Below are 23,114 nucleotides of genomic sequence, written 5' to 3' on the forward strand. Positions count from 1 at the left end.
GTGAACATGAATAAATTCACCTCAAGCTGGATAACAGAGATACTTAAACGGTTTTCCATATTCAACAAGATAATATTTATTTACCCTGTAGGCAAAACTAGGTTTTCCTGAATTAGTCAAACAAACAATTCTTATTCATGTCACCACATATTAAAATACCAGTCCTCAAATCAAAATTTTAGCTGCACTCAGTTAGAGGTCACAACAAAGGGATAAACTCAAGAATCCGATTTTAATGTGGAATGAAGCTGCACTTACACAGAGAGTCGACACGTTACTGATTCATTAATCCGGACTTGATGAATTAATGCTGTACATGAAAAATTAAATTTAGGGAGCAGTCAGCAGTATTAGTCCAAACCCATATTAAGTTCACGTTAATGCTTTTAAATCTCATAACAGACAGTGGAGAGTTTCTCTGTGTTGCCATGACTTTGCATGCCTTTGGATGGAGAACAAACTCCTAAACTGACCTGATTGGTCAATTAGTTGCTTGAGCTATTGTGTTGAGTGTGGTAGCTTTAAAACAAAGAAGTCCAATAGTGGCTTGAGGTCAACGTCACACATTATTTGGTATTGTTAATTTAGCTCTATCTAGTATTTGTATTACTTCTATAGTTTTTGATTTTCCGTGTTGAATGGCTACAGATTTCTGTATTTGGTGACACTATGTTCTTCCACATATGGGGACAAGTGCTACAGAAAATGGATGGATGGAGGGATGGTTGCTATTACGTTAAATCGTTGGTATTTTAGTGTAATTGGGTTTGACACAGATTTCTTTACACCGTTTCACATCAAATTTGAACACATTTTTAAAAATCTGTGTAAAACCCCAATGTGAAATTCAAATTCTAACACAGATGCTACATAAATACCACAAGATCGAACATTGCATTATTTATACAGTCAACACAATTCTGTAAAAAAAAAATTACAATTCAAGGGGCACACGTTTGTTCTGTGGTGTTTTCTTCTGAGAATAAATTTGAATTCAAGAGGTTGAATTTAAGTGTTCTTATCTGGGTATAGATTTAATTCAAGAGGTTGAATTCAAGACGTTCAGATTTTTGGTATTTCCGATTTTTAAAGTTTGAAAATTTCATTTTAAAATAAATCACTGGAAATTCAAATCTAAACACAGATGGCACAGATAGTTCAACATAACTGAAGCTAAGGAACTATGTTGGGAACAGAGGAGCTTCATTTAGTCAGGACAGTCATAATGGAAATAATTAAGTGCTTTGGCGCCATCTTGTGGCATCTATGGGCAACTACAAACCTTTTAGGATAGTCGTTGATTACTTGAGGTTTTCCACTATTTTTTTGCAGTTTAATCTGTTGTACATTATTTCTTGTTTTATTGTGTCGACTACTATATTGAATGGAATTGTTGTTGTTTTATCTACTAATGTTTTTAATGTCTGTTATTGGTAGTTAACATATGTTGCCATCACATACATGATCCCCGCTCTTTATATTGTACGGTAGTTATCCCATCAAACAAAAATGAATGTGCTCATTGTGCCGGAGGCATAAAGCTACTTTCACTGGTCTCCATCTCCCTTTAAAAGAAGGAAGGTCTGTGGGGTGGTCTTGCCAGAAGGGACTTTCCAGGTCACACACCAAGCCCACATTAATCCATCTGAGATGTATGCTTGGTGACTGGTGACAAATGAAGCACTGATGACATCAGCAGTTTAGCTTATATCCGTGTCATCTATGTCTCCATTCTCATGTACCAGTTACAGTGAGTCTTTTATTAGCTCACACATACGTGCTGTAGCTCCCATTGAATCACATGGTTGTAGAGTCCGCCCCTTCCAAGCGCTGAGGCTCTTTCAGACGATCACACAATGAGGGAATCCCGGCTGAGAAGAGTCCCGTGCTGAGGATGAAAACAGTACAACTGAGTTTACATGAAAATATCGGAATAAAGCCATACCTAGGTTAGACCACACAGGGTTATAGTGGTAAAGCAGAACCGAGGACAAACTACACTTCAACTTCTGTCATTACCATTCACAGCTACTAAACCTTTTGCCAGCTCTGGTAAATATACCATTTGGAGAAGAACTTTTGATGTTGAAGCGAGTTTTGTCCAATATTGTAAGGGGGGGGGGGAGACGTTAGTGAGGATGGAGGAATTGAATGCAGAGCAGAAAATTCTACCTAGTCTTCATTCGAGTCGCATGCAAACCTGACCTGTAAAGGTAAAAAGTTTAAGGTAGAGCAGTGTTTCCTGACCTTTACTCTTTTGAGGCACATATGAAAAATCTCATAGCGTTTGCCCAAACAAAAATGTCACAAGTGGTTACAGAGGGTAATCAGAAATGAATATACCTACCTAGTGCAATGGAAGAGCATTTAACTGCTCTTCCTCTCACTCTATCTCCGTGATTGACAAGGAGAAATGAACAAAGACACATTATTTGCAGTAAATACAAACTATTCCGCAATGTATCCTTTTAGCGTATACTGTATTTGAAGTCGCATGCCTTCAGTTTAATACCATGCTGAGCCACGTCTGCTGGAAGATATGCAGCAAGTGATTAAGAGCAAAGTTTGCCCTGTTTGCATCCTCAGCATCCGTCCCAACCAAATACTAGAACTCACCACTTTGCGAGCCTTGTCTCTGGTCTCCCCTCGCCGACTGAGCGGGGAAGGAGCATGAGGTTGTGGTGAGCGAGTGCATGGTGGCCGTGGAGAGGGTCTGTCATTCCTGTTCCGCTCTGTATCCGAGTAAGGCGCCAGTGAATCAGCTTCAGGCGGCCTGTTGCTAGGTGACCTGCTGCAGTGCTGGCCGGACCCCCCACTGCTCTTTTTCGAGCTTCCTTTTGAGGGTGTGTCTGAATCGTCCTCTCCCCGGGAGCCGCTCTTCCCGTGGTTGACTCCTCGTAACTTAGCTTTACGCTCCAACAGGCTATTCAGGAAAGCTCTGTCATAGTCTTTCTCTTGAGAAGAAGTTGATGGTGGACTCGCAAGGGGAGGCGGTGAAGCAGGACGCTCATTGCTCCAGGTGCCCTGCCTCTTTTTAGGGGATGGAAGTGGACTTATGTCATGTCCGTTTTTCTTCTTTCCTCTAGGTCGGTCTTCGTGGTCACTGCAGTCTCCGATCTCATTGCGATTGTCGTAGTTGCGCTGCGGTCGACCGTGCCGGTATGAAGGATATCGACTGAATTCCCGATGCTCTGGCTCATCGCATTCGTCCCCCCTTTTTTCCGCTTGTCTGCGTCCTCTTTGCTTGTAAGTGGCAGCAAACTCTTCCAGCTCATCCAGCGAAACGGTCCGTCCCGCAGTTTGGTAGGTCTTTCTTTCCAGATGCTCCGATCGAGGGTTCCATCTGCAAATACAAAACCGTGCCAAGGCAGGATAGAAAAAGAAAGTGAGGACATTGTAGGTATTTATTTGGGGAAGCTATGTTGTCATTTTCTGAAAAACTCACCTGTTTGCTGATTTTGTGCGCTAGCTAAAGCAATGTCTAATATAAAAATATTTCTTTAGCAACATCAACTGAATTAAGTTTGGACGTGTACATGTCAGGCCGCAGTTGTAAATAAGAACTTGTTCTTAATTGTTTGCCTGGGTAAATAAAGGTTAAATAAAATATTTTAAAAAAGTATATAAGATACAAGTTTGCTTGGCCTTACCTGTTGTAACGGGTCTCTTCACTGTGGTTCTGTTGCCGAGCATCACGGATGTGCCTGCGAGACTGAGAAGCGGAAGGAGGGTCATCGCTGTAGCGGCGTGGCAGGGATGAGTCCTCTGCACATTGACGGTGGTTGGATTCAGGTTCCTCGCGATAACGCTGGGGTGACAAAGGGGGGTCGTCACGGAACCGCTGTGGCTCTGGGCTGCGGTTTGAATCCTCACGATAACGCTGGGGTGAAGAAGGGGGGTTGTCACGGCACCGCTGTGGTTCTGGGCTCCGGTTGTCTCGGTATCGTCTGGGTTCAAGTTGAGGATCATGATCCGGGATGGGGGGAAGAGCTTTCTTCTGTACATTCCGGAATGTTTGGCGAAAAGCAGTTTCTCCCTCATGTAAGGAACTCAGCTCAGACATGTCGCAAGCTGGATTGATACACAGGAATGGGAAGATACATTAGCATTACAGTCAACGCACATTTAAGAATTTAAATTAGATTTAATGGATGATAAAACAGAGAGAGAAATACAAGCACTTGATGAGAGATGCTAAAAACATTCTGCCAACCAAGCAGACATGCAAGTTTGGATGTCAGAACTGCTGAAAACGCAAAATTGTTGAATCGTGAAACATGCAAAGACAAGCCTAATAAGTAACCCTAACAAGTAACAATGCATATTCCAACATAGCATGCAATTTATGAGGAATACACGGGCATGCTGAAGAAGCTATTGATTTCACATGGACAGTAAGAGCCACAGAACGGGTTTCTGAAGCTTACGCTGGTGACTGGTGGCCCTGGCAGGGTTGAAGTGAGCCAGTTGGTTCTCTACATACTGTAGAACCCTGAGAGAGTCCTGGTCCTGAGGTGAGGGCAAGCGGTAGGGGGCTCCTACAGCATGCATCGGAACTGGACATAAACACTGCACCCTATCAGCACTGGGAGATCTTCATTGTTTTTCTCTCACTGTATGTTTTTACTTTTATTTCTGATGATTGATGTGGTCGAATTAGCATGACATCACAGTTTGGGACACTGGGCTTTGAGTTCAAATTTCAAGTTGAACCGAAAAATGACTCGGCAATGTTGTCTATAATCCAACACTGAGATTGAGAATGACTTACCTGCTGTGAGTAGACTACTATCTGAAGGAGGGACAGATGACAGCTTTTCCACCAGCGAAGGCGGCGCAATGGGCACCATTGCTGGGACACCGGAAACAAAGCATGGCGCATATGCAGGTGACTGCAGGGTGGAGGCGCCCGTCTTTATCCCCTTGCCGGCCTCGTACACTAGAAAACAAATGACTTGAGTAGTTGGAATTGTTGCAGCCTTTTGAGCTCCTTGATATCCATCTGAAGGTTCTTTCTGTTGTGTTTGTACGGTACGCACAATGCTTGGGGCAGCAGCATGTGTCCGGGCAGCAGCAGCAGCTCACGTAGCAGCAGCAAGAGTGAGGACAACACTGACACCAGCACACGCCAAGCAACAGAAGGAATAACACGCTGCCCAGGGCCACGGCTGCCACAAACACCCATTCTGGAAGAGCACACAATCAACATTTTCTTGTTTTTAATTATTTTGGCATATTTTTTTACAATCACTGTGCAAATGTGACAAAAATATGGGACATTAGTGCCTTGCTCAAAAGAAACTTTTCAATCGAACACAGGGGCCTTGGGTCAGCCATAACCTTACCTACTTGGTTGACAATGAAAAGCTGGATACTTGTGAGCATGCTAAAAGGATCAATACAGGGTGAAAAAAAAATCCAATCTAAAGTGAAGTTTATCAGCGACAAAGAATTCCAGTGGTTGAATTAATTGCCTTGCACTATGGGGACCCTGATTCAAGACCAGTCACTCTCATCATCACATGGCTGCGATGCCCTTGAGCACCAATATCCTGAACTGCTTCCTTGGTGATAGTTCATAGAAAGTTTCAGATTTGCAATATTCCCGAGTATAATTCCATTTGAACTTTCTGGGAATTTTCCACCCCTTTGTAAGCCCATTCTTTCACATTTTGAAATATTCAAATCTTTGGCAGAGTTCTTCCGGTTGAAAATGTGCGGCCATCCATGACTTAATAATCTAAAATACGATTAAGACGTGTATCTCCGTGTTGACACCATGTCTCTGGAGTGGAGACAGAAAAGGAAGGAGGACGCTGATAAGAACATTCTCTGTGAACCCAAGGACAACAATATCTCTTTAAACACACACACACATACACAGAGAGGAAACCTGATTTAGCTACAGGAAGGAAAGCAACAGTTCCCGCTGCTGTTTCAACAAATCCACTTGTGATGGGATCTCATTTAAAAGCATTACCACACACATCCACTGAAAAGATAAGCTTCCAGTAACCCTTCTACATTACCCAGTAACTTCATGTCATCTACTGTATACAACTGGCCCACAAACAGCACACTGTGTGATGATTAAATACTTAATGTCACATAAACAAACGTCCCTCCCTATACTGGGGCGTTTCAAACAATAAGATAGTATGCAAGCCACAAACATAAATAAACCTTGAATCGCCATAATAGCGGTTTCCCAGCATGAGTGCATTTGATTGGGTGCGTTAAACAACTCTGGAAAAGTTCTCCACTATTACTAAATCCATCAATTGCTTTAACAAGTGTTCCTCAAACATTATGACAAGTACCACCTCAAAAGAATACTCTCCAGGTATCACTATCATAACTAACTTTCAAATAGTACAAATAGTGGTTAATCGCAAATATTTTACTTCTACTGATAAGTCTGCAACGTTACGCCCAGATTGATCAATAATACGGTGCTTAATTACAGGAACATGGAAAAAAGTATATTTCAATGATTCAACGAAAAAATTAGATTTTGAAAATTTGAATTAATCCCCCCTCTTGAGTGATATTGCTAAACTAATGCTTAACTTTGTTTAATTCTAAATCACTTAACAAATCCAAATAAACAACAATAGTTGGTTAATAAAGATTAATGACTGAAAAACTGTTGGGTACTACCATATACTTCAATGCATAATAAAATGTGATCCGATAACTGTACTCAATTGATCGCTGGAATAATCACAAGAATAGCCAATTGTAAAAATGATCGATATTAACAGATCTAGATTTGATCGGTTATCAAGGCAAGCAATCAATGACAAAGGTCTACTAAACACAATTGTTTGCCTAGTAAGCACAGACATACAGTTTGCATACAGTTAGTGTTAGTAAGAGTGAGAGGAAGCAGGTGAGGGTGGGGGCGGAGTACATTATGCCCCTACCTGGCATAATCTTCAACTCAAAGCCAGGAAGCAGATCTTCAGGCACGCCTGAGAAACCTGGTGAGAGACAGAGCACAGGTGAAGAGGAGAGGAAAGGGAATGGGGTGAAGGTAACCAAGAATTCTGCCTCAAAGAAAGTTATTGGTGCAGCAGCAGCAGCAGCATGCATTGAGACCATGAGAAATAGAAGCACTTGAAAACAATCACCCGCCACTTTATTAGGTACACCCATACAGGCGCTTGCGATCCAATATTAAAGATGTCGACAGTTAGCAAAGATTGTTTTGGTTTTTTATTGTTACTGTTGTTTTATTCTATTATAAATTTATCATTTTTTTAACATTTTAGTGTTTTTCCTTGTATTACCTGTAAGATGTGAGAATATTTCATTAAAATTGTACTGCTGCTTTTCATAAAAATGACCATGAATATATTTGTAAATACAGTCGAAACATCGGATCACATCAGAGTTTACGGATGTAAATAATGTGGCTGGAGTGTGCCGACAGAATGTGAGTTCATCAGACAGGTGGTGAAAAAGGCTCAGCATGCACCATTCCGCTCACATTTCAAAATGCCCGAACTTAAAATATAACTAAAGCAGTTTGATTTCTTGATTTGCAAAAATAACTTCAGTAATGATGGCTGCAGTGAATATTTTTACATGCATAGTTGCAAATATGGTGGCTGTCTGCATATACACAGGCCAGGTGGAGCATTCCAGTTATCAATTCAGGATGAGTCTCTGAAGTGTTCCTATTTGTCACTTTAGAATTGTGCAAAATCAGTCTAATTCTCTCAAATATACTCCTCGCACAAAATAAGGGATATTTTCCTTTTGTGTGAAATTTCAGAAGGACACGAAGCTGCACTTGATCTGACTGTCTTCAAACTTTTTATCCGTAGTAAACCGTTTATTTGCTTTGAGGTATAAATCTGACATACTGTGTGTGCGGAAGCAGAGAGAAAAGTGACAACGCTCCTAAGTTGGAGTATGAACACCAGTAACACCCAATGTGTAGTACTGATGCTTAGCTTGGTCCCAGCTGACCACCATGGCCATACCTCAATCAGCATCTTTCAGGAATGCCAGTGGCTTTGGAAACACACACACAAAAAACAAAACCACTGAGAATGTTGGCAATCAGATGAAAAAATGGTGCGGAAATCTTCTGGATCTGGACCAATCTGCCCGTGTGGAATTCCAGATGACTCAGTTGAAATATGCTGCTTACAGTGTACTAACATGTGACAGTGCAGACTGAAAAGGAGCATTGCCAAACTTCATGCTGGATTCATGTTATTAATTATTAATTATAATAACTTCTAATGTATTCAAATGATGTTATTATAGCCTGCAAGGAGGAGTTTAAAACCACTTAGCGAACAAAGCGTTACATACTCTACTAACTTTGTTTGCATTACATGAGCTAGCATTTTTGATTCTGAAGGCCCTGGACAAATTAAAAAATAACCATAATAACAATTCTGTAGAATTATAAAGGCCATGAATTACCGTATTTTCCGGACTACAAGGCGCACCGGACTATAAGGCCCACTGTCGGCTTTTGAGAAAATTGTAGGTTTTTAGGTGTGCCTTATAGTCCGGAAAATACGGTATGTGTTCATGGGTGTATTCACCTGTACACAAAACATTTCTAAACTACATTAGCATTTGATTCCCACAACTACATACTAAACATTAGCCGGGTCACATGATCTCCCCCCCATCTGTTGTATTACACTATTCTGACCACTACCCCCTCTTTGTCATGAAATAATCCCCATATTATTGCCAGTGAGGCCATTTGTTCATAAAACAAAGAAACCTCTAAACCATCCTCAGAGGCCTCAACAGTTGTTATGGTAACAGAAGCGCCACACATGCCCTGCCCGTGCCACGGAGACAAGAAGATACATTTTAGCTCCGAGATTTCCATATTTAAGGCCTACTAAGGAAAATCTTGTCATGTGGTGTGATTCCACCCTTTTATAATCTGCAAGGCCAAACTCAACATGTGGCGTTATTCAAATAACAGCGACGTGCTGATGTGGGTTCTTGTGCATACACATAAGTCCTCAAGTGCCAGACAGACAAAAGGATCAGCCTCAGAATGAATGAGGACCAAGGCTCTCAATGGTTGCTATAGCAACACTTAGAATTGCACATAAATTGAGTACACTGTCACTGTAAGTGCAACAAACAACACACAATAGAGTTACAGTACTCACAGAAGCTGCAGACACACACACACACACACACACACATGTACAAAACGTTAAAAGACCCCGTTAAGGGAATTCAAACACATGATTCAGCTTTTTATATTTTATATACTTGGTAATATTTCTAATCACTCTGTCTTATTAGCATATTAATACTATAATGTTTAACTCAATCTGTACATTTTGACTCAACCGTGACAACTTTGGGTCAATTGAATCCCATGAAAACTTTTTAATTACTTGTTATTTACTAGACCGATTTGTAAACACAAACAAGGCCCAAGGTTTGATACAACAACAAAAAATAAATGAGTGAGTTGTTTTGACAAGGGACCATGAGTTTCCGTGAAATACCACTGATTGTTCTAAAGCGGCTTAATAATGAGGTTCTATTGTACTCTTGGGGCTGAATAGGACCACGTATGAATACCACATTATGCAACACTGTCAATTTAGGCTCCTGCATTTATTTCTTACACAGGCTGTCAATCAATAGTTGGCGATTTAGTGTGTGATGGGTTTTATTCAGTTGTACAACAAGAGGCAACGGGACACACTAACACATCCGTGTGTGGCACCTGGATTGTGAGGTTCACAGACTAAAGCCGGTTCTCCGAAGGCATCTTACCCAGAACCAGCAGCTCCACAGAGGCTTCATTCTGTCCCACCACATCATCAGCTATCACCACTTTGCACGTGTACACGCCACTGTCACCCCACTGGACCTCTGCAATGCGCAGGTCTGCCTCTGCAAGACACAAATCGTGGAAATAAAAAAATCACTTGATATCATTTTTTAAGATGCCTGTGAAGAAAATAGAGAAAGCTGTTTGCACATTTATCCATCCAGTTTACACTTTCCAGTCCATGTGCTACAATACGACTATTTGAGGTGGAAGGTTGTCCTACGAGTGAAAAAAAAAAATCATACAGCAGGAGAAAAAGTGCTATAACAGAGACTTTCTACTAGTGCACTAAGATGCATATCCAAGAAGCTTTGCATGAGTTTGCCTCATGGCCGGTGTATTTTGGCTGAAGAACTATCCACACAGGACAATGTAAGCTTGTAGGAGCTCAGACACAAAACCTACAGGCAGGAAACGGGCTGTATTCGTGATTTCCTTTTCCTGTTTGCCGAGGAAGCAGGCAGAGCGGCCCTGACATGCTCCACGTACGTTGGGCGACCTCCACGAATCACTTTCTATATCTAATCTAAGGATTGATGACATGTATTTCCTTGAACACTATTCAAAGCAAAAAATGCAAGTAGCAGTACCAGTGCGCTCTTTGTCCCCACTAGTAAGACAGTCCATGCACTAGTAGACCGATTATGTCTCACTATACTAGTAATGGTTTTTAGGCTATTGTGTGACAGTTTTGTGTGCTAGTAGGACAACTTTGGGTTATGAGTGGAACTATTGTATATATTTTAACAAGGCAACTGTACACTAGTTGAAAACTGTGCGCTACTAGTACAATTGGAAAAGTGCTTGATGTTCACTGATAATTTCTTTCACTTTAGTTGTCAACTAGTGGACAGTTCTGCATTACTAGTAACATGTAGTTGTCCTACTGGTGAAGAAAAAAAAAAGGGTCCAAGTAGAATGAGAGGTTTCTACAACAGTATGGCATTTTTGTACCAAAGTACACTTTTTGTGTAAATTAGTAAAAAAAATTTTTTAATATATATAACGTTTACCATGTCACTTGAGGTAGTCATAGTTCTTGTTGATCAACTAGTGTGCCCAAATCGTCCTATGCTACGCAGAAAACATCATGTTTGTTACCAGAGAAGCTAGTGAAACTACTAGTGAGCAATTTGGTGCTACAAGCACGAATCCAGGAAGCTAGAGTGCCCCAGAGAACAAGAGCAGTCTGAGTCCATGTCATTACGGCACGAGTGTGATTTGGGAAAGTGTGTGTGCGCTCCTCACTGTTGATGATGGAAACATCTCGGTTCTTGTAGTATTCTGACAGCGTGAAGGAGGAACCAGACACGGAGGCCACAGTTCGCACTGTGCGGCCGCTGTCCGAGCAGTCCAGGTAGCTTTCTTTCTTCTCGTTTTCGTGACCTCCTCCTCTCATCAGTCCGGCCCCTACCAGCCCTCCGCTCAGGCTGTCGGAAACTCTAAACGAATCCCGCGTACGGTCCCGGCAGTATGACTTGTAGACCCACTGCACTATCGGCGTTTGGGTGGACACGCTGTTGAACTGGCACGGCAAGACCACCGACTGGAACAACATGGCGTACTTCTTCTCATCTCTGACGAACACGTGGATTCCGCTGCACTGCTGCGGGAAGAAACCTGCGGGAGAACAATGGCAAGGTTGACTTTTTTTTGCACTCAACATGCTCAAGAAGCAACAGTGATGGGTCACTCTTGAATAAACGTGCCCTTTGGTTTTCACAGACAACCACAGAAAATGAGATGTTGCGTCTAAAAACTGCAGGAATACAAAACAAAACCCATGTGGGAAATGTGCAGTTTGATGTGATAAAAACCAAGGCTGAGGTGCAACTCGCTCAGCCCTGTTGTTGTTTTCGAGCCTGAAGCTGCAGGGGGCTGGAGTCACATGATCACCAGGAGTTTGAACCCAGCAGTTCAGTAGCAACATTCACCCCAAATGAAAATGTGAAAGAACCCTTACAATCCACACCCAGTAACATCTGTGAAAACACGAGGTCCAAGGATCAGGTCTGTTAGGGTGTGAACGTAATTGCTTCAGCACGAGACGTCTCCTGTCTCACACTGGCTTGCACTCACATTGTGTTAACTTAATTCCCGCTTCAGCATCACCATAGCACTTGTGGTGTACCAATTTTAATTTAGTATGTAGAGTATGATCATTGGGTTTTTTTTCTCTGTCACTAGTTTGATACCCTCATGTGACCAACAGTTGCATGCTGCAGGGGAGAAACCTGCACATTTGTGGAAAAACACAGACAGCACTCAGGACTTTTTCAAACTACCTTTGGAACATTATTTTAAAAAATCAATACATAAAATACATTTGTGGTATGAACAGTTTAAAAACTCCCACCATAACAGAGGCAAAACAGAGGAAAATCATTCCCAAAGCAAACAAATCAGAGCTAGATGGATGGTAGTCTTTCTGAGAGATCATTCCACTGTATAGGACTCCTAGGCAACAGTTTGTACTTTGTCCAAGGATCCCAGACTGTAAAAGTCAAGTGTACAAAAAGAAGTATCTTGAAGTGTACCATCCCAGTGACAGAACTTCACTCCTAAGCTAAATTGTTGAACTGTGAAAGATGAGAATACAACATCCCTGACAACAGATGTGACCTCCATCTCACCCTACTCCCACCCAAATTCTGAAACTAACTTAGTGGAATTTTATTTTAGAATGACAGAAATGGTTTTAGACCAAACAAAACAAAAATGGAAATCCTAAAGAAAGACTTTCTTCCTGGAAGTACAGCAACAAAGACAAAGTACATATTCTTTCAAGATCAAGCACCCGTGAGAGCAACCCATGCTTTATTACTTTTATAGAACAAAATCCCTCCCGGAGAAAACATATAAGCAGAAGAAGGTGGAGGGGGGGGGGGGGGGTATCCTGTTGCAATATTAGAAGAGGGGTTAAGAATGTTGCAAGGGTGTGGCATAAACAATGCAATTTTGAATTAAATGACAAAATACTTGTAAGTTTCTGTCTTGATGGTGGCACACAGACATGACATTACATGTATAAAGTATTTTCACTTTTTTCCTTGATGCCTATTTATTTCCATGTCAGACCATTTGAAAACAAATGTCTGGTCAGTCTAGGCCTTCAGGCATTTTCACACTGCACTTAACACTCAACAAGCTATGGTAAACGTCTTCTGTGCTCAGCCTTGAATTGAATAGTTTTCAATTCAGGAACAATGTTGACCTGCCGTCAAATCAGGCACCCAATAGGACAGGCAAAAGGTTTTGGCAAGCTTGTACAATTATGCAGTATAAAGATATTTGGTGCTTTGGGACACAAAATAAATGAAAAATAGCCAAGTTCATGTCAAATCCAGCAGGAAAAGCCTCCAGGCTACTTCCAGGTAGAATGCTAAGCAACCATTTCAAATTAAGGGCAAACAAGATATTCTCCATCTATGGCGTTTTAAACAAACAAACAAAAATGAATCGTGTGATTCTTATTGGCAATTTGGCCCCAAGAATAGCAAATTCTCCATCTAATTTAAAGAACACATATGTACATATAAAGTGCATTTATTTTTAAATGTTATTGTTAATTTAGCATTTTTTTTGTGTTGTTAGTTTTTTTCTCCCACAATGAGCACTTAATCGCATGTTAATAAAAGAGGTAAGATTTTGTGTGCAAGTTTTTTCCCCGCATTGTGCCAAGTTAAGAGAAATTTTATTTTCAGTGAATCTCTGGACAAAAGTATCTTTTGTCATACCATTCAGAGTACATCCCCTCAGCAACTCTGCAAGTTACCGAAATGAGGGAACTATAAACCTGTCAGAAGTCAGTCAACATTTCTAATCCACTCTTCCCAATTGAGATTATTAAAATATGATTTAATTTGAAATAAATTGCAAAAGTAGCTGGTCATGACGGAAACTTCTTTCAAGGTGCACCACTTGACTTTCAAATCACTGCAAGATAGGGGTTGTCGATCGTGGCTATGTGCAACACCGACAACTTGAAATTGGACCATCGGAGTCAAAAATAATGAGTAATTTTATTTTCCGAAACGAATTACTGCATGCATCAATCTATCTGGCGGTGAACCAACCGTACAACTTGGCGTGTGAACCTGCTCGTTCTTTCCACCTACCTGCCAAAAAAGTGATCAAGATCAACCATTTCGGGATGAAAATCCTGTTCCAGACGCTATAAGTGAAATGCAATTGATCCAAGTGGACATTGCGCTCTATTTTCTTTCGTTTCATCCTGGACGCCACTTGTTTCCCGCACACAAACTTCGGACGTCAGTGCAGCGAGAAAGTGGCAAATAACGGGACACCAAGCAGCAAGCTAACTATTAAAACGCTTTTTCCGGCAAAGCCTTCCACAATAAGGGCTTTGATGTTTCCGATCTTATTTCTCTTCAGAATAAAGGTCCGAGGTACGAGTACGCCATAGCCTTGAAATTAATCACCATGCACCACTACAATGTTTGTCAATAGTACAATTCAGACCCAACTGCCCATTTCAATTGATACTTAGTGCTCTAGTATTTAAGATTCAGTGAACGTTTTTAAAAGTCTGGCAGCTTTATGGAATAGGATTTACATAGTTTTACAAAACATTACACTAATGTGACATATGGAAAACATGCATTGACCAAAGCTGAACTATAAAACGTTTATTCTCATAAAAACATAGGCCAACAGACAAAGTTTGGCAAGGAGCAATTATCACAATACAGTAAAATAAAAATTAAATTAAGTCAAATAACCCAGAGAGGTTATTAAGGTATGTTACATATTCAAAACGTTTTGTTCGATGTTTTTCAGCTACGATTTGATACAACTACCCAAAAGCTTCCATATGCAATATTAAGTGCACCCGTGAACCTAATGAGGAAAAGCACTCTATAAAAGGATGGAAATGAAAGAGAAAGCCATAGACAAGACAATTTACAAGAAGTAGAGGTAGCCCACACAAAGCTACACTTAAAGGCCAAAGGGGCAGTTCCTTGACACTAAGATGAAGCAAGACTGCCGCAAAGCATTCTGAACTCTTCATAGTTCCTTGACACCAAGATTACGAGTAAATCCCTCAAATCCAATTAATTGAAATGTTTGCATTGAACAAAAAGAGTAATTTGCCTTCATCTTGTGGCAACTTGGTGTCAACGAAGTCGTACCGTATGTTGAAGTGAGTTGAGTTGCATTTATACAAAAAACATTGCTTAGGCCATCAATTACTTGCAGATTCTCGTTCACAACAGGGCTCATTTCCAAAATCCCCCATCTCAAATTCCCATTGAAATTTTCATAGAACTGCACAACTTTCCTCTCTAACTTTGAAAGGTGAAAAGTTCTATGTGCTGCGTGACCTATCGCCGGAGGATCGAATCAAAATGAAAGATGCAGTCACTGAACTTCGTACTCGCCGTGCAGCCGGTGAAACTGATCTACGCATTGTGGATTTTCGCGTTGTTCAGAAGAGGACCAGAGAGACCTGGAGACCGATTACCTTTATCCCGAAGCATTAACATCGCCTTTGGGATTAAGGGTGATCACGGCCAACGTTAGAAGCATTCGTAACAAACTAGATGACATTGAACTCCTTGTAGAGGAACAACATCCTGACCTGCTTGCTTTCACGGAAACGTGGTTAACCCCGGAGATCGCTGATTCTGAGATCCAGCTTCCAGGTTACCTCCTAACCCGGTCCGATCGTCCCGAACACCGAACTGGTGGCGGTGTCATCCTTTACTGGAAAGCGGAACTTCGTGTCCACTCGATAGTAACCAACTGCGATGCTGACAACGGAATTGAAACCCTATGGTGCCGCGTCAACAATGGGCGCAAATCAGTTACAGTTGGCGTCATCTATAGAAGCCCGTCTGCTCAAGGAACTGAGCTTGAGCTACTAGATCAACTTCGATGTCACGGGAGAGGCAGAGACTGTCTGATTGTCGGTGACTTTAATGCGCCCGCTATTGAATGGGACAGCCTCCACTGTAACCTAGATCAAGGAACTTTCGATGCCCAACTGCTTGATACAATCCTCGACTGCAATTTGACCCAGCATGTCATGTCTCCAACCCGTATGTTTCCTGGTCAAACCTCAAACATCCTGGATCTTGTTTTAACAGCGTCCCCAACTGACATCGACAAATTGCAATGTTCGCTGCCAATCGGGAGAAGTGATCACTGTACAATTTCCTTTCACTGGAGCGGTTGTGCATCAATTAACGATTCTGGTAGACCTCGTCGAAATTATTGGCGTACAAATCAACCCACTCTTCAGGAAGCTGCTGCTCAAACAGACTGGAGTATTCCGTCTCATCTCGAACTCGAAGATGCCTGGACCCTGTTTCGTTCCAAACTTGAACTTCTTGTGGAGGAGCATGTGCCAATTTCTCGGAAACGAACCTTCACCAAAGGTCCTCCTTGGTTTGATGGTGAACTGAGACTCTTGCTGAAAAGTCGTCGTAAACTATGGGATCGATTCAAACTGTCTCAATCTCCCGTGGACTATGATCGCTACAAAATAATTCGAAATCGGTGCACACAAATGAAGCGGAAAAAACGAACCGAATATGAACTGCGTCTGGCGGAGACATCCAAGACTTCCCCAAAGCTCCTGTTCGCTTATTTGAAGAGAAGGACCAAGGCAGGAAGCGGCATACCTCCCCTTCGTTCCCCGGGTTCTGAGGATCTCCTTCTCCAGGATGCCGAAAAAGCTGAATCACTCGGCTCACAATACGCCTCTGTGTATACCGTCGAGCCGCAGATCCTGGATTCCCATATTCCTGTTCCTGACTCAGGCTTCCACCATCTTGTATTTGAGCGAGAAAATGTTATGAAAGCACTTCTGGAGTTACGGCCGGACTCCTCTCCTGGGCCAGATGAGATGCACCCAGCTTTCCTCAGAACTATTGTCGAGCATATTGCAGAACCCGTCCGACACATACTCCAGCTTTCCTTGGAAACCGGACGTCTACCTGTCGACTGGAAAATCGGCACAGTCAAACCAATATTCAAGGGAGGAGCTCGCCATGATCCGACAAATTACAGACCCATATGTCTGACCTCGATCGTTTGTAAGGTCATGGAAAAACTACTAAAGCGGGCTCTACAAAATCACCTGAACGAGCTTGACGTGCTAACTGCTGCTCAGCATGGTTTCCAGAAAGGACGTTCCTGTGTATCGAATCTCTTAGTAGCCAGAGAGAAGTGGGTAGCTGCCGTCGACGCTGGTAAATGCCTTGATGTCATTTTCGTGGACTTTAGCAAAGCCTTTGACAGAGTACCTCACATGCGTCTCCTGCTTAAACTCCAAAGGGTTGGTGTAACTGGGAAGATCTTATCCTGGATTGCTGACTTTCTGGAAGGACGTTATATGCGAGTGAAAGTCAACGACGCATACTCAGCGCCTGTGCTTATGTCTAGTGGAGTGCCACAAGGATCGGTCCTTGGACCCGAACTCTTCAAGCTCTATGTCAACGATCTCCCGCAAGAACTGAACATTGAGTGTTTACTGTACGCGGATGATTTAAAACTTTGGGCTGAAGTTACTAGCGTCGAGGATGCTGACCGTTTCCAAGACGTGTTAGATAGGCTCCAAAGTTGGACGGAAAAATGGCTGCTTCCAATAAACCATGCCAAATGTTCAGTGCTCTCCATGGGAACTCAGAATCCACTCGGGGCGTACCATATTGGAGGATATCTCCTTAAAAACACCACAAGTGAGAAGGACCTTGGTGTCATAGTGTCGTCAGACCTAAAGACTAGTCTTGACACCACGAAGAAGGTCACCGCTGCCACCAGGATGTTTGGATCCATCAGACGGTCTTTCGCCCGTATGACTCCTGCGATTTTCAGACCCCTGTTTATCTCTCACGTGCGTCCCATTCTTGAGTACGGACTGCCTGCAGTATTCCCATTGACCAAGTACGAATCCGATATGCTGGAGCGAGTTCAACGTCGCGGTACGAAAACAGTCGCAAAACTTCACCAGCTTTCCTACGAAGATCGACTGGAACAGCTGAATCTCTTCTCTCTGGCCTACCGTCGTCACCGAGGAGATCTGATATATACCCGGCGCATTCTCCGAGGCGAACTTGGTGAAGACCTGAGGGAGTATTTCATCTTAAATAATGATACTTCGACACGTGGTCACAGTTTGAAGCTATACAAACCGAGGAGGTTACGCATCCATGGTGACGCCACTCTCTCTACCCGTGTAGTTAATAGCTGGAACCGCCTACCCGAATCATGTATCACAGCCCAGTCAGAGGAAAGTTTCAAGAGAAGTATTGACGCAGTGTTTAAAGTCTGAAAGGTGAAACTGCCGACCGCGGTATCGGTACCGACTTTTTTCCGACATTTCAACCGCGGCTTGGTAGCATCCCTTCAACGTCCGGGAAGTGAAGGAGCTGACAAGGGATTCTTCCCTCTGCTTTCTACCTCTCAATGAAGACAATGAATGAACTTGAGTAGTTGCAAAGAATGAATGTTACAAGTTGGATGTCGTGAGTTATTTCTAGTTGTCGATATTTTACGTGGCCCAGGAAAGTGGGCGATAAAAATGACAGTGCCCCCTCCTTTTGAGCTCATCCATAATCAGTTCCTAAAATAAAGATTATCAGCGAACCCGTCAGAATCATTAGTCTCTTCTGTCCCGAGCATCGTAAGGTTCATCGTAGCGGTCGTCATCACGGTAGCGGCGATCTCTGTTTCTCTCATCGTCGTAGCGATCATCGTACTTATCGCGGGGATCTGTACGATCGGCGTAGCGGTCATCATCGTCATAGCGCCCACGGTGGTCCTCGTTCTTGTCGGTGTAATTGCTGCGCCGATCGGTGTAATCGCTGCGACGGTCACTGTATTCGCTACGGCGATCGTCGTAATCCCTGCGCTGATCGTTGTAGTCGCTGCGGCCATCGTCGTAATCCCTGGGACGATCATTGTAGTCGCTACGCCGATCGTCGTGATCCCTGCGTGGGCTCTGGTCACGTTCGCGTCGTCCTTGGTTCCCCTCCCGAAGAGGCGCCCTCACACTGGACTCGTCTTCGTCATCAATGTGTCTATCGTCTGACCTCTCAGCTCCGTTGCTGTCAGGCACTTTGCCGGGACGCGCTTCCTCTTGAACTCTGAAAAAGATTTCAGCTTCTTTGTCATGCAATATCAATCTACGGAATCTGTCCGGGCCTTCAGAATCACTAGAGCCAGCCCATGTAAGATCAACTATTTGCAATGGGACTTTAATCATATTCAACCTCAAAGGCCTAGTGATATTTATCTTTGAGTAATCCAGCATACTTTTGTCCTCTTATTGGTAGTTCACAGCCCAATTTGTTCCATCCAATTAGTTTCACTGACACACACATATCTATAGTGATCTGCACACAAGACATTTTATAAATGTAATAAAACAATATGATTATACTTTAGTTTACTCTGTGCATTCTTCGAAGTTCTAAAGGCTCTTTAATGAAGTTGGTATGTTATGAGATTAACCTCGAGTTGCTAATTAGTGTGTGGGTAAAGCAAACGTTACCCCATCTCATAATCCTCTTCCTCTTTCTTCTTGCGACAGCAGCAACAGTAGATGACGACAACCAGGATGATCAGCGCGGCGACAACTCCTGCGATTATTCCTGCTGTGGGTCCGATGTTCATGGACGCTACACACACAGGGAGGAAGATGAACAAGTGAAAGAGAAAAACATATGAAAATGATGCAGTGTTGCAAAAAATCAAAACAAAAAACTGCAAAGGAGTTTCCTACGTGGCATGACTGTGAGGGTGAGGTTGCAGCTGGCAGAGCGGATCTTGTTGCTGGAGATGCAGGTGTAGTATCCTGATGTCTCTTTGGTGATGTTGAATAGAGACAGGATGCCACCCTCTGACAGACACAATCAGAAAGAAACAGATGGTTGCACTTCCTGGCATTATTATTTGTGCGATACAGGTGATATTAAGATAACAGTGAAAGTTGTATCGTGTACTTACTGCTGGTAGTCCTCGGGTCTTTCATATGAGGAACATTACGTGCATTAATACTGCTCCACTCATAGGTGGGTGGTGGTGAGCCCTCTTCTGAGTGACAGGTCAGGTTGATGTTCTGGCCGTATTGTGCTTTCCCCTGGATCTGACATATGGGCGTAGATGGAGCCACTAAAAGCAACGCAGTTACAGAAATGTCATGATATAAGAATCAGGGGACATTGATGTTCCATGGAATGAAAACTGTTACCTAGAACCACCAAGCGAGTACTGTCGAAAAGTGTGCCCTCCGTGTCGCCCGGGATCTGGACACGGCACTCAAATTCTTTATTTTCCGCAAGTGTGATTGAGGAAATTCGCAGGTCGGCCTTTCCCGTAGCCAGGTTTACGTCCATTGAAACGCGCTTTTTGTAGGCTTCTTTGATGTCCGTCCACGCACCAGCAGAGTAATAAGTGGCGACCATTTTCTGTTTAAATAAACATCAAAATGTTGATCACATTGTTGGCCATTTGGGTCCACCAGGCTTCATTTTATTTGAACCAGGGTATCTAATTTAGCCATTTCCAAATTTCAGCAATGATTCAAACCATTCAAATCTATCACATTTCACATTTCGGCTCAACGTCGACCCTTATTGGCCGTTTGAAATGCATGAAAAGTACATTTTTAAATTCATTGTTTATTTACTGGATTGAATCAACCTCATTTTGGGTCCATTTAATAACCATCTGCAGTCCAATGGAGCAAATACATTTTTGGGCGTAATATTATTATTATTTTTTAAGGTGGTGCTACGATCTACTGACGACGTACAGAGGAGAAGTACATCTCAATTTAAGGAGTGGAAGAACTCTCTGCTGTAGGAGAATTATACGGTTAACAATAAGAGGAAAGGAATATTCTGAGACTGCTTCACAAATTGGACATTATGCAAAGACACCAGAATAGATATTAAAACAATTTAAATGAACAGATACAGTGAAAATGCTGACTAGAATCGATGTTAGCTAAACACTTTATGATAGGGGTCACCAACATGGTGTCAGTTATGCCCCCACCCATCATGAGTAGCCCACAGGCCTATTCTAAAAACAGTTCGCCCAATGGGACAATGTGATTTTCTAGGAATTATTTGAAAATGTTAACAGTTGCACAAATTTATTGAAATAGTGTGGCATAAGATATCAATCCATTTTCTAATGTTCGTAGGAAATCATTAGTACAATCAGGTTCTTCACATTAACAAATGTAATACTACAATTTAATTTGAGGTATAGCAAACTGGTATCCTTTTCCATTAACCATCACCCTATTAATAAAAATAAAAAAATGCTTTATGAAGTAAAATGCAAAAACAAAAGAGAACTAACCTCATCAGCATTAGCTTCTAATCCTTCCACAGACCAGGTGACGACCACCAGTGGTGGCTTGGTGAATTCGGATTGGAATGAGCATGGCAGAGTTACGTTGTCACCTCTGGCATACTCGTACTCATCCTGTGCAATGCTGACTTCCAGGGCGCCAACGCCCACCACCACTGGAATGATGTCAAAACAGACATTGCTTTTAAACACAGTCACGACTAGAGCAAACATTTTTACAATGATACATAAATGCACACTAGGTGAATTCAGTAGCTTCCTCCTCATGCAGCAAAATAAGCGAAACAAAAAAGTTACACTTTGCATTTGAAAACAGAACACAAACAGTTTTACCATTTACTTGGTCAAAACGGGATTGCTACTTTTTCCACATAAATAGATGTAAATAAAGAGTTCAAGTCAACCGTGCCACACTTGAGATTCTGTTGACTTCGGACTTCATTCGAACTGATTGTGGGGAAAAAAACAGTTGATCTATAATAACAAACCAGGGCGTATCCATTAATATGATGCAGAAGAAAATGCAAGCTATTACTCATCAGTGGCCCTAATTCTTTTCATTAACTGCAAGAATTGTGCCATCATAAAATCTCAACTGTCAAAAATGTTATGTTCAATCTGAAAAAGTAAAGAGACATTTCCCAGTTACAAATTTAGTATTTTCTGTACTGTTAACTTGTTTTGCTGACACAGAACAGGATATTTCATTTCATCCGCAGATTTTAGCTGTCTAAATGTAAATTAACAAGGTAGAAAATCCTTTTTTACGCTGGTATTTCCACTCCCTGTACATATTGTGAGCAAGATAGGGTACTTAGGCTCACAAAAAGGTGGACTCCTTCAATTGTTCACCATATAGGGATAGCGACACTTTGAACACGGCCTGGCCTGGGTATTTTATCGCTCAAAAGGGAAGACAGCCATGTTGGGCGTTTCCCCATTTCATTGCCAAAGTAGCATTTTACATCAAGTTGAGACATAAAAACATACAGGTGTTATCCTTCCCCCACATTTTAAAGACAATTTCCTCTATGATTCAATATGGACTGCCTCAATAAGTACAGAAAGATTTCAGATGAGAATTAATCGTTGAAAAGGGGGACGCTTTACAGAAGTAGCGCAAACAGAAACAGGTGTGGTCCCTTAAAAATATGCCAACTCACTCAGATATTGGAGAGTGATGATGAAAATCCTTGTCCTCATGGCCAGAACGTTGAACTGTTGGCCTTGGGTATACTGTGAATTGTAAGGTGAGTACTGCACCGAAACCCGGCCTCGTCGATCTATGCGCTGCTCCAGGTGAACTGCTTCAATCTGGGATTGGCCATTGACTGACAGATCCTCTCAGCCAAGCAGTGACCCTCTCGCTGAACAGGTAGCATTCTTGTCCCGCCCACCAGACATGTCTTGACCTGCTCTTCAGTGCAGACTTGGAAAGAAACTCTACCAAGTCTCTCATCAAATTTAACACGATCTGTTTTGTGTTTCACTTATAACTGTCGACAAAAAAAGCGCCAAATTTAACTTCTAGATTTACAGCTGTTAGCTCATGAAGCAGAGAATGAGGACAATGTTGAACCAGGCAAGTGGGTGGTGCAACATACAAACTGTTTAAACCAGTGTTGGAACCTGTTAGACTGGTTGGAGGAGAATGTAACTTCTGTGCTTTTACTGTATGGTATAGGCGGGAAAGGTGGGTAAAATAATCACACCTTGTATTTAAGTAGAACTACTTGTATAAAAACAAATGATACAAGTTCAAATACTGATTTAACCCCTTTTATCTGTATAAAAGTAGACTGAAAGGTAGAGTTCAGTTTGCAAACCAAAAAAGCACTGCAATGTTTATTGTGAGTTTGAGTATTGAGAGTCGTCGACCCAGAGTTCAAAACATGACATATGACCTCTATCCGCAGCACACGCC

The 23,114-nt window shown here is 42.2% G+C and overlaps 2 protein-coding genes across 6 annotated transcripts; both read right to left on the reverse strand.

The window, feature by feature from the left end:
* Positions 1-51: 51 nt before the first annotated feature.
* On the reverse strand, positions 52-14,138 carry LOC133153089 (immunoglobulin-like domain-containing receptor 2). 5 transcript variants are annotated; one of them, XM_061277142.1, is made up of 10 exons: positions 13,957-14,138; positions 11,087-11,458; positions 9,781-9,900; positions 6,927-6,983; positions 5,040-5,186; positions 4,772-4,939; positions 4,428-4,556; positions 3,651-4,071; positions 2,617-3,343; positions 52-1,888 (listed from the first exon to the last, which is right to left on the reverse strand). In XM_061277142.1, exons 1-10 carry the CDS (start codon positions 14,069-14,071, stop codon positions 1,850-1,852), a joined length of 2,295 nt encoding a protein of 764 aa, XP_061133126.1. In that variant the 5' UTR covers positions 14,072-14,138; the 3' UTR covers positions 52-1,849. The 5 variants fall into 5 exon arrangements, with proteins under 5 accessions (XP_061133126.1, XP_061133127.1, XP_061133129.1 ...); XM_061277143.1 differs by lacking the exon at positions 6,927-6,983; XM_061277145.1 differs by lacking the exon at positions 5,040-5,186.
* A 4,154-nt stretch (positions 14,139-18,292) lies between these two features.
* Positions 18,293-22,745, reverse strand: gpa33a (glycoprotein A33 (transmembrane), paralog a). Its single transcript, XM_061276355.1, has 7 exons — positions 22,354-22,745; positions 21,179-21,345; positions 20,058-20,274; positions 19,814-19,978; positions 19,590-19,706; positions 19,359-19,485; positions 18,293-18,951 (listed from the first exon to the last, which is right to left on the reverse strand). The coding sequence occupies exons 1-7, from the start codon at positions 22,391-22,393 to the stop codon at positions 18,465-18,467; spliced, it is 1,320 nt and encodes a 439-aa protein (XP_061132339.1). The 5' UTR covers positions 22,394-22,745; the 3' UTR covers positions 18,293-18,464.
* Between the last annotated feature and the right edge of the window lie 369 nt (positions 22,746-23,114).

This window comes from Syngnathus typhle, linkage group LG4 (genome assembly GCF_033458585.1).
Source record: "Syngnathus typhle isolate RoL2023-S1 ecotype Sweden linkage group LG4, RoL_Styp_1.0, whole genome shotgun sequence".
Lineage (NCBI taxonomy): Eukaryota > Metazoa > Chordata > Actinopteri > Syngnathiformes > Syngnathidae > Syngnathus > Syngnathus typhle.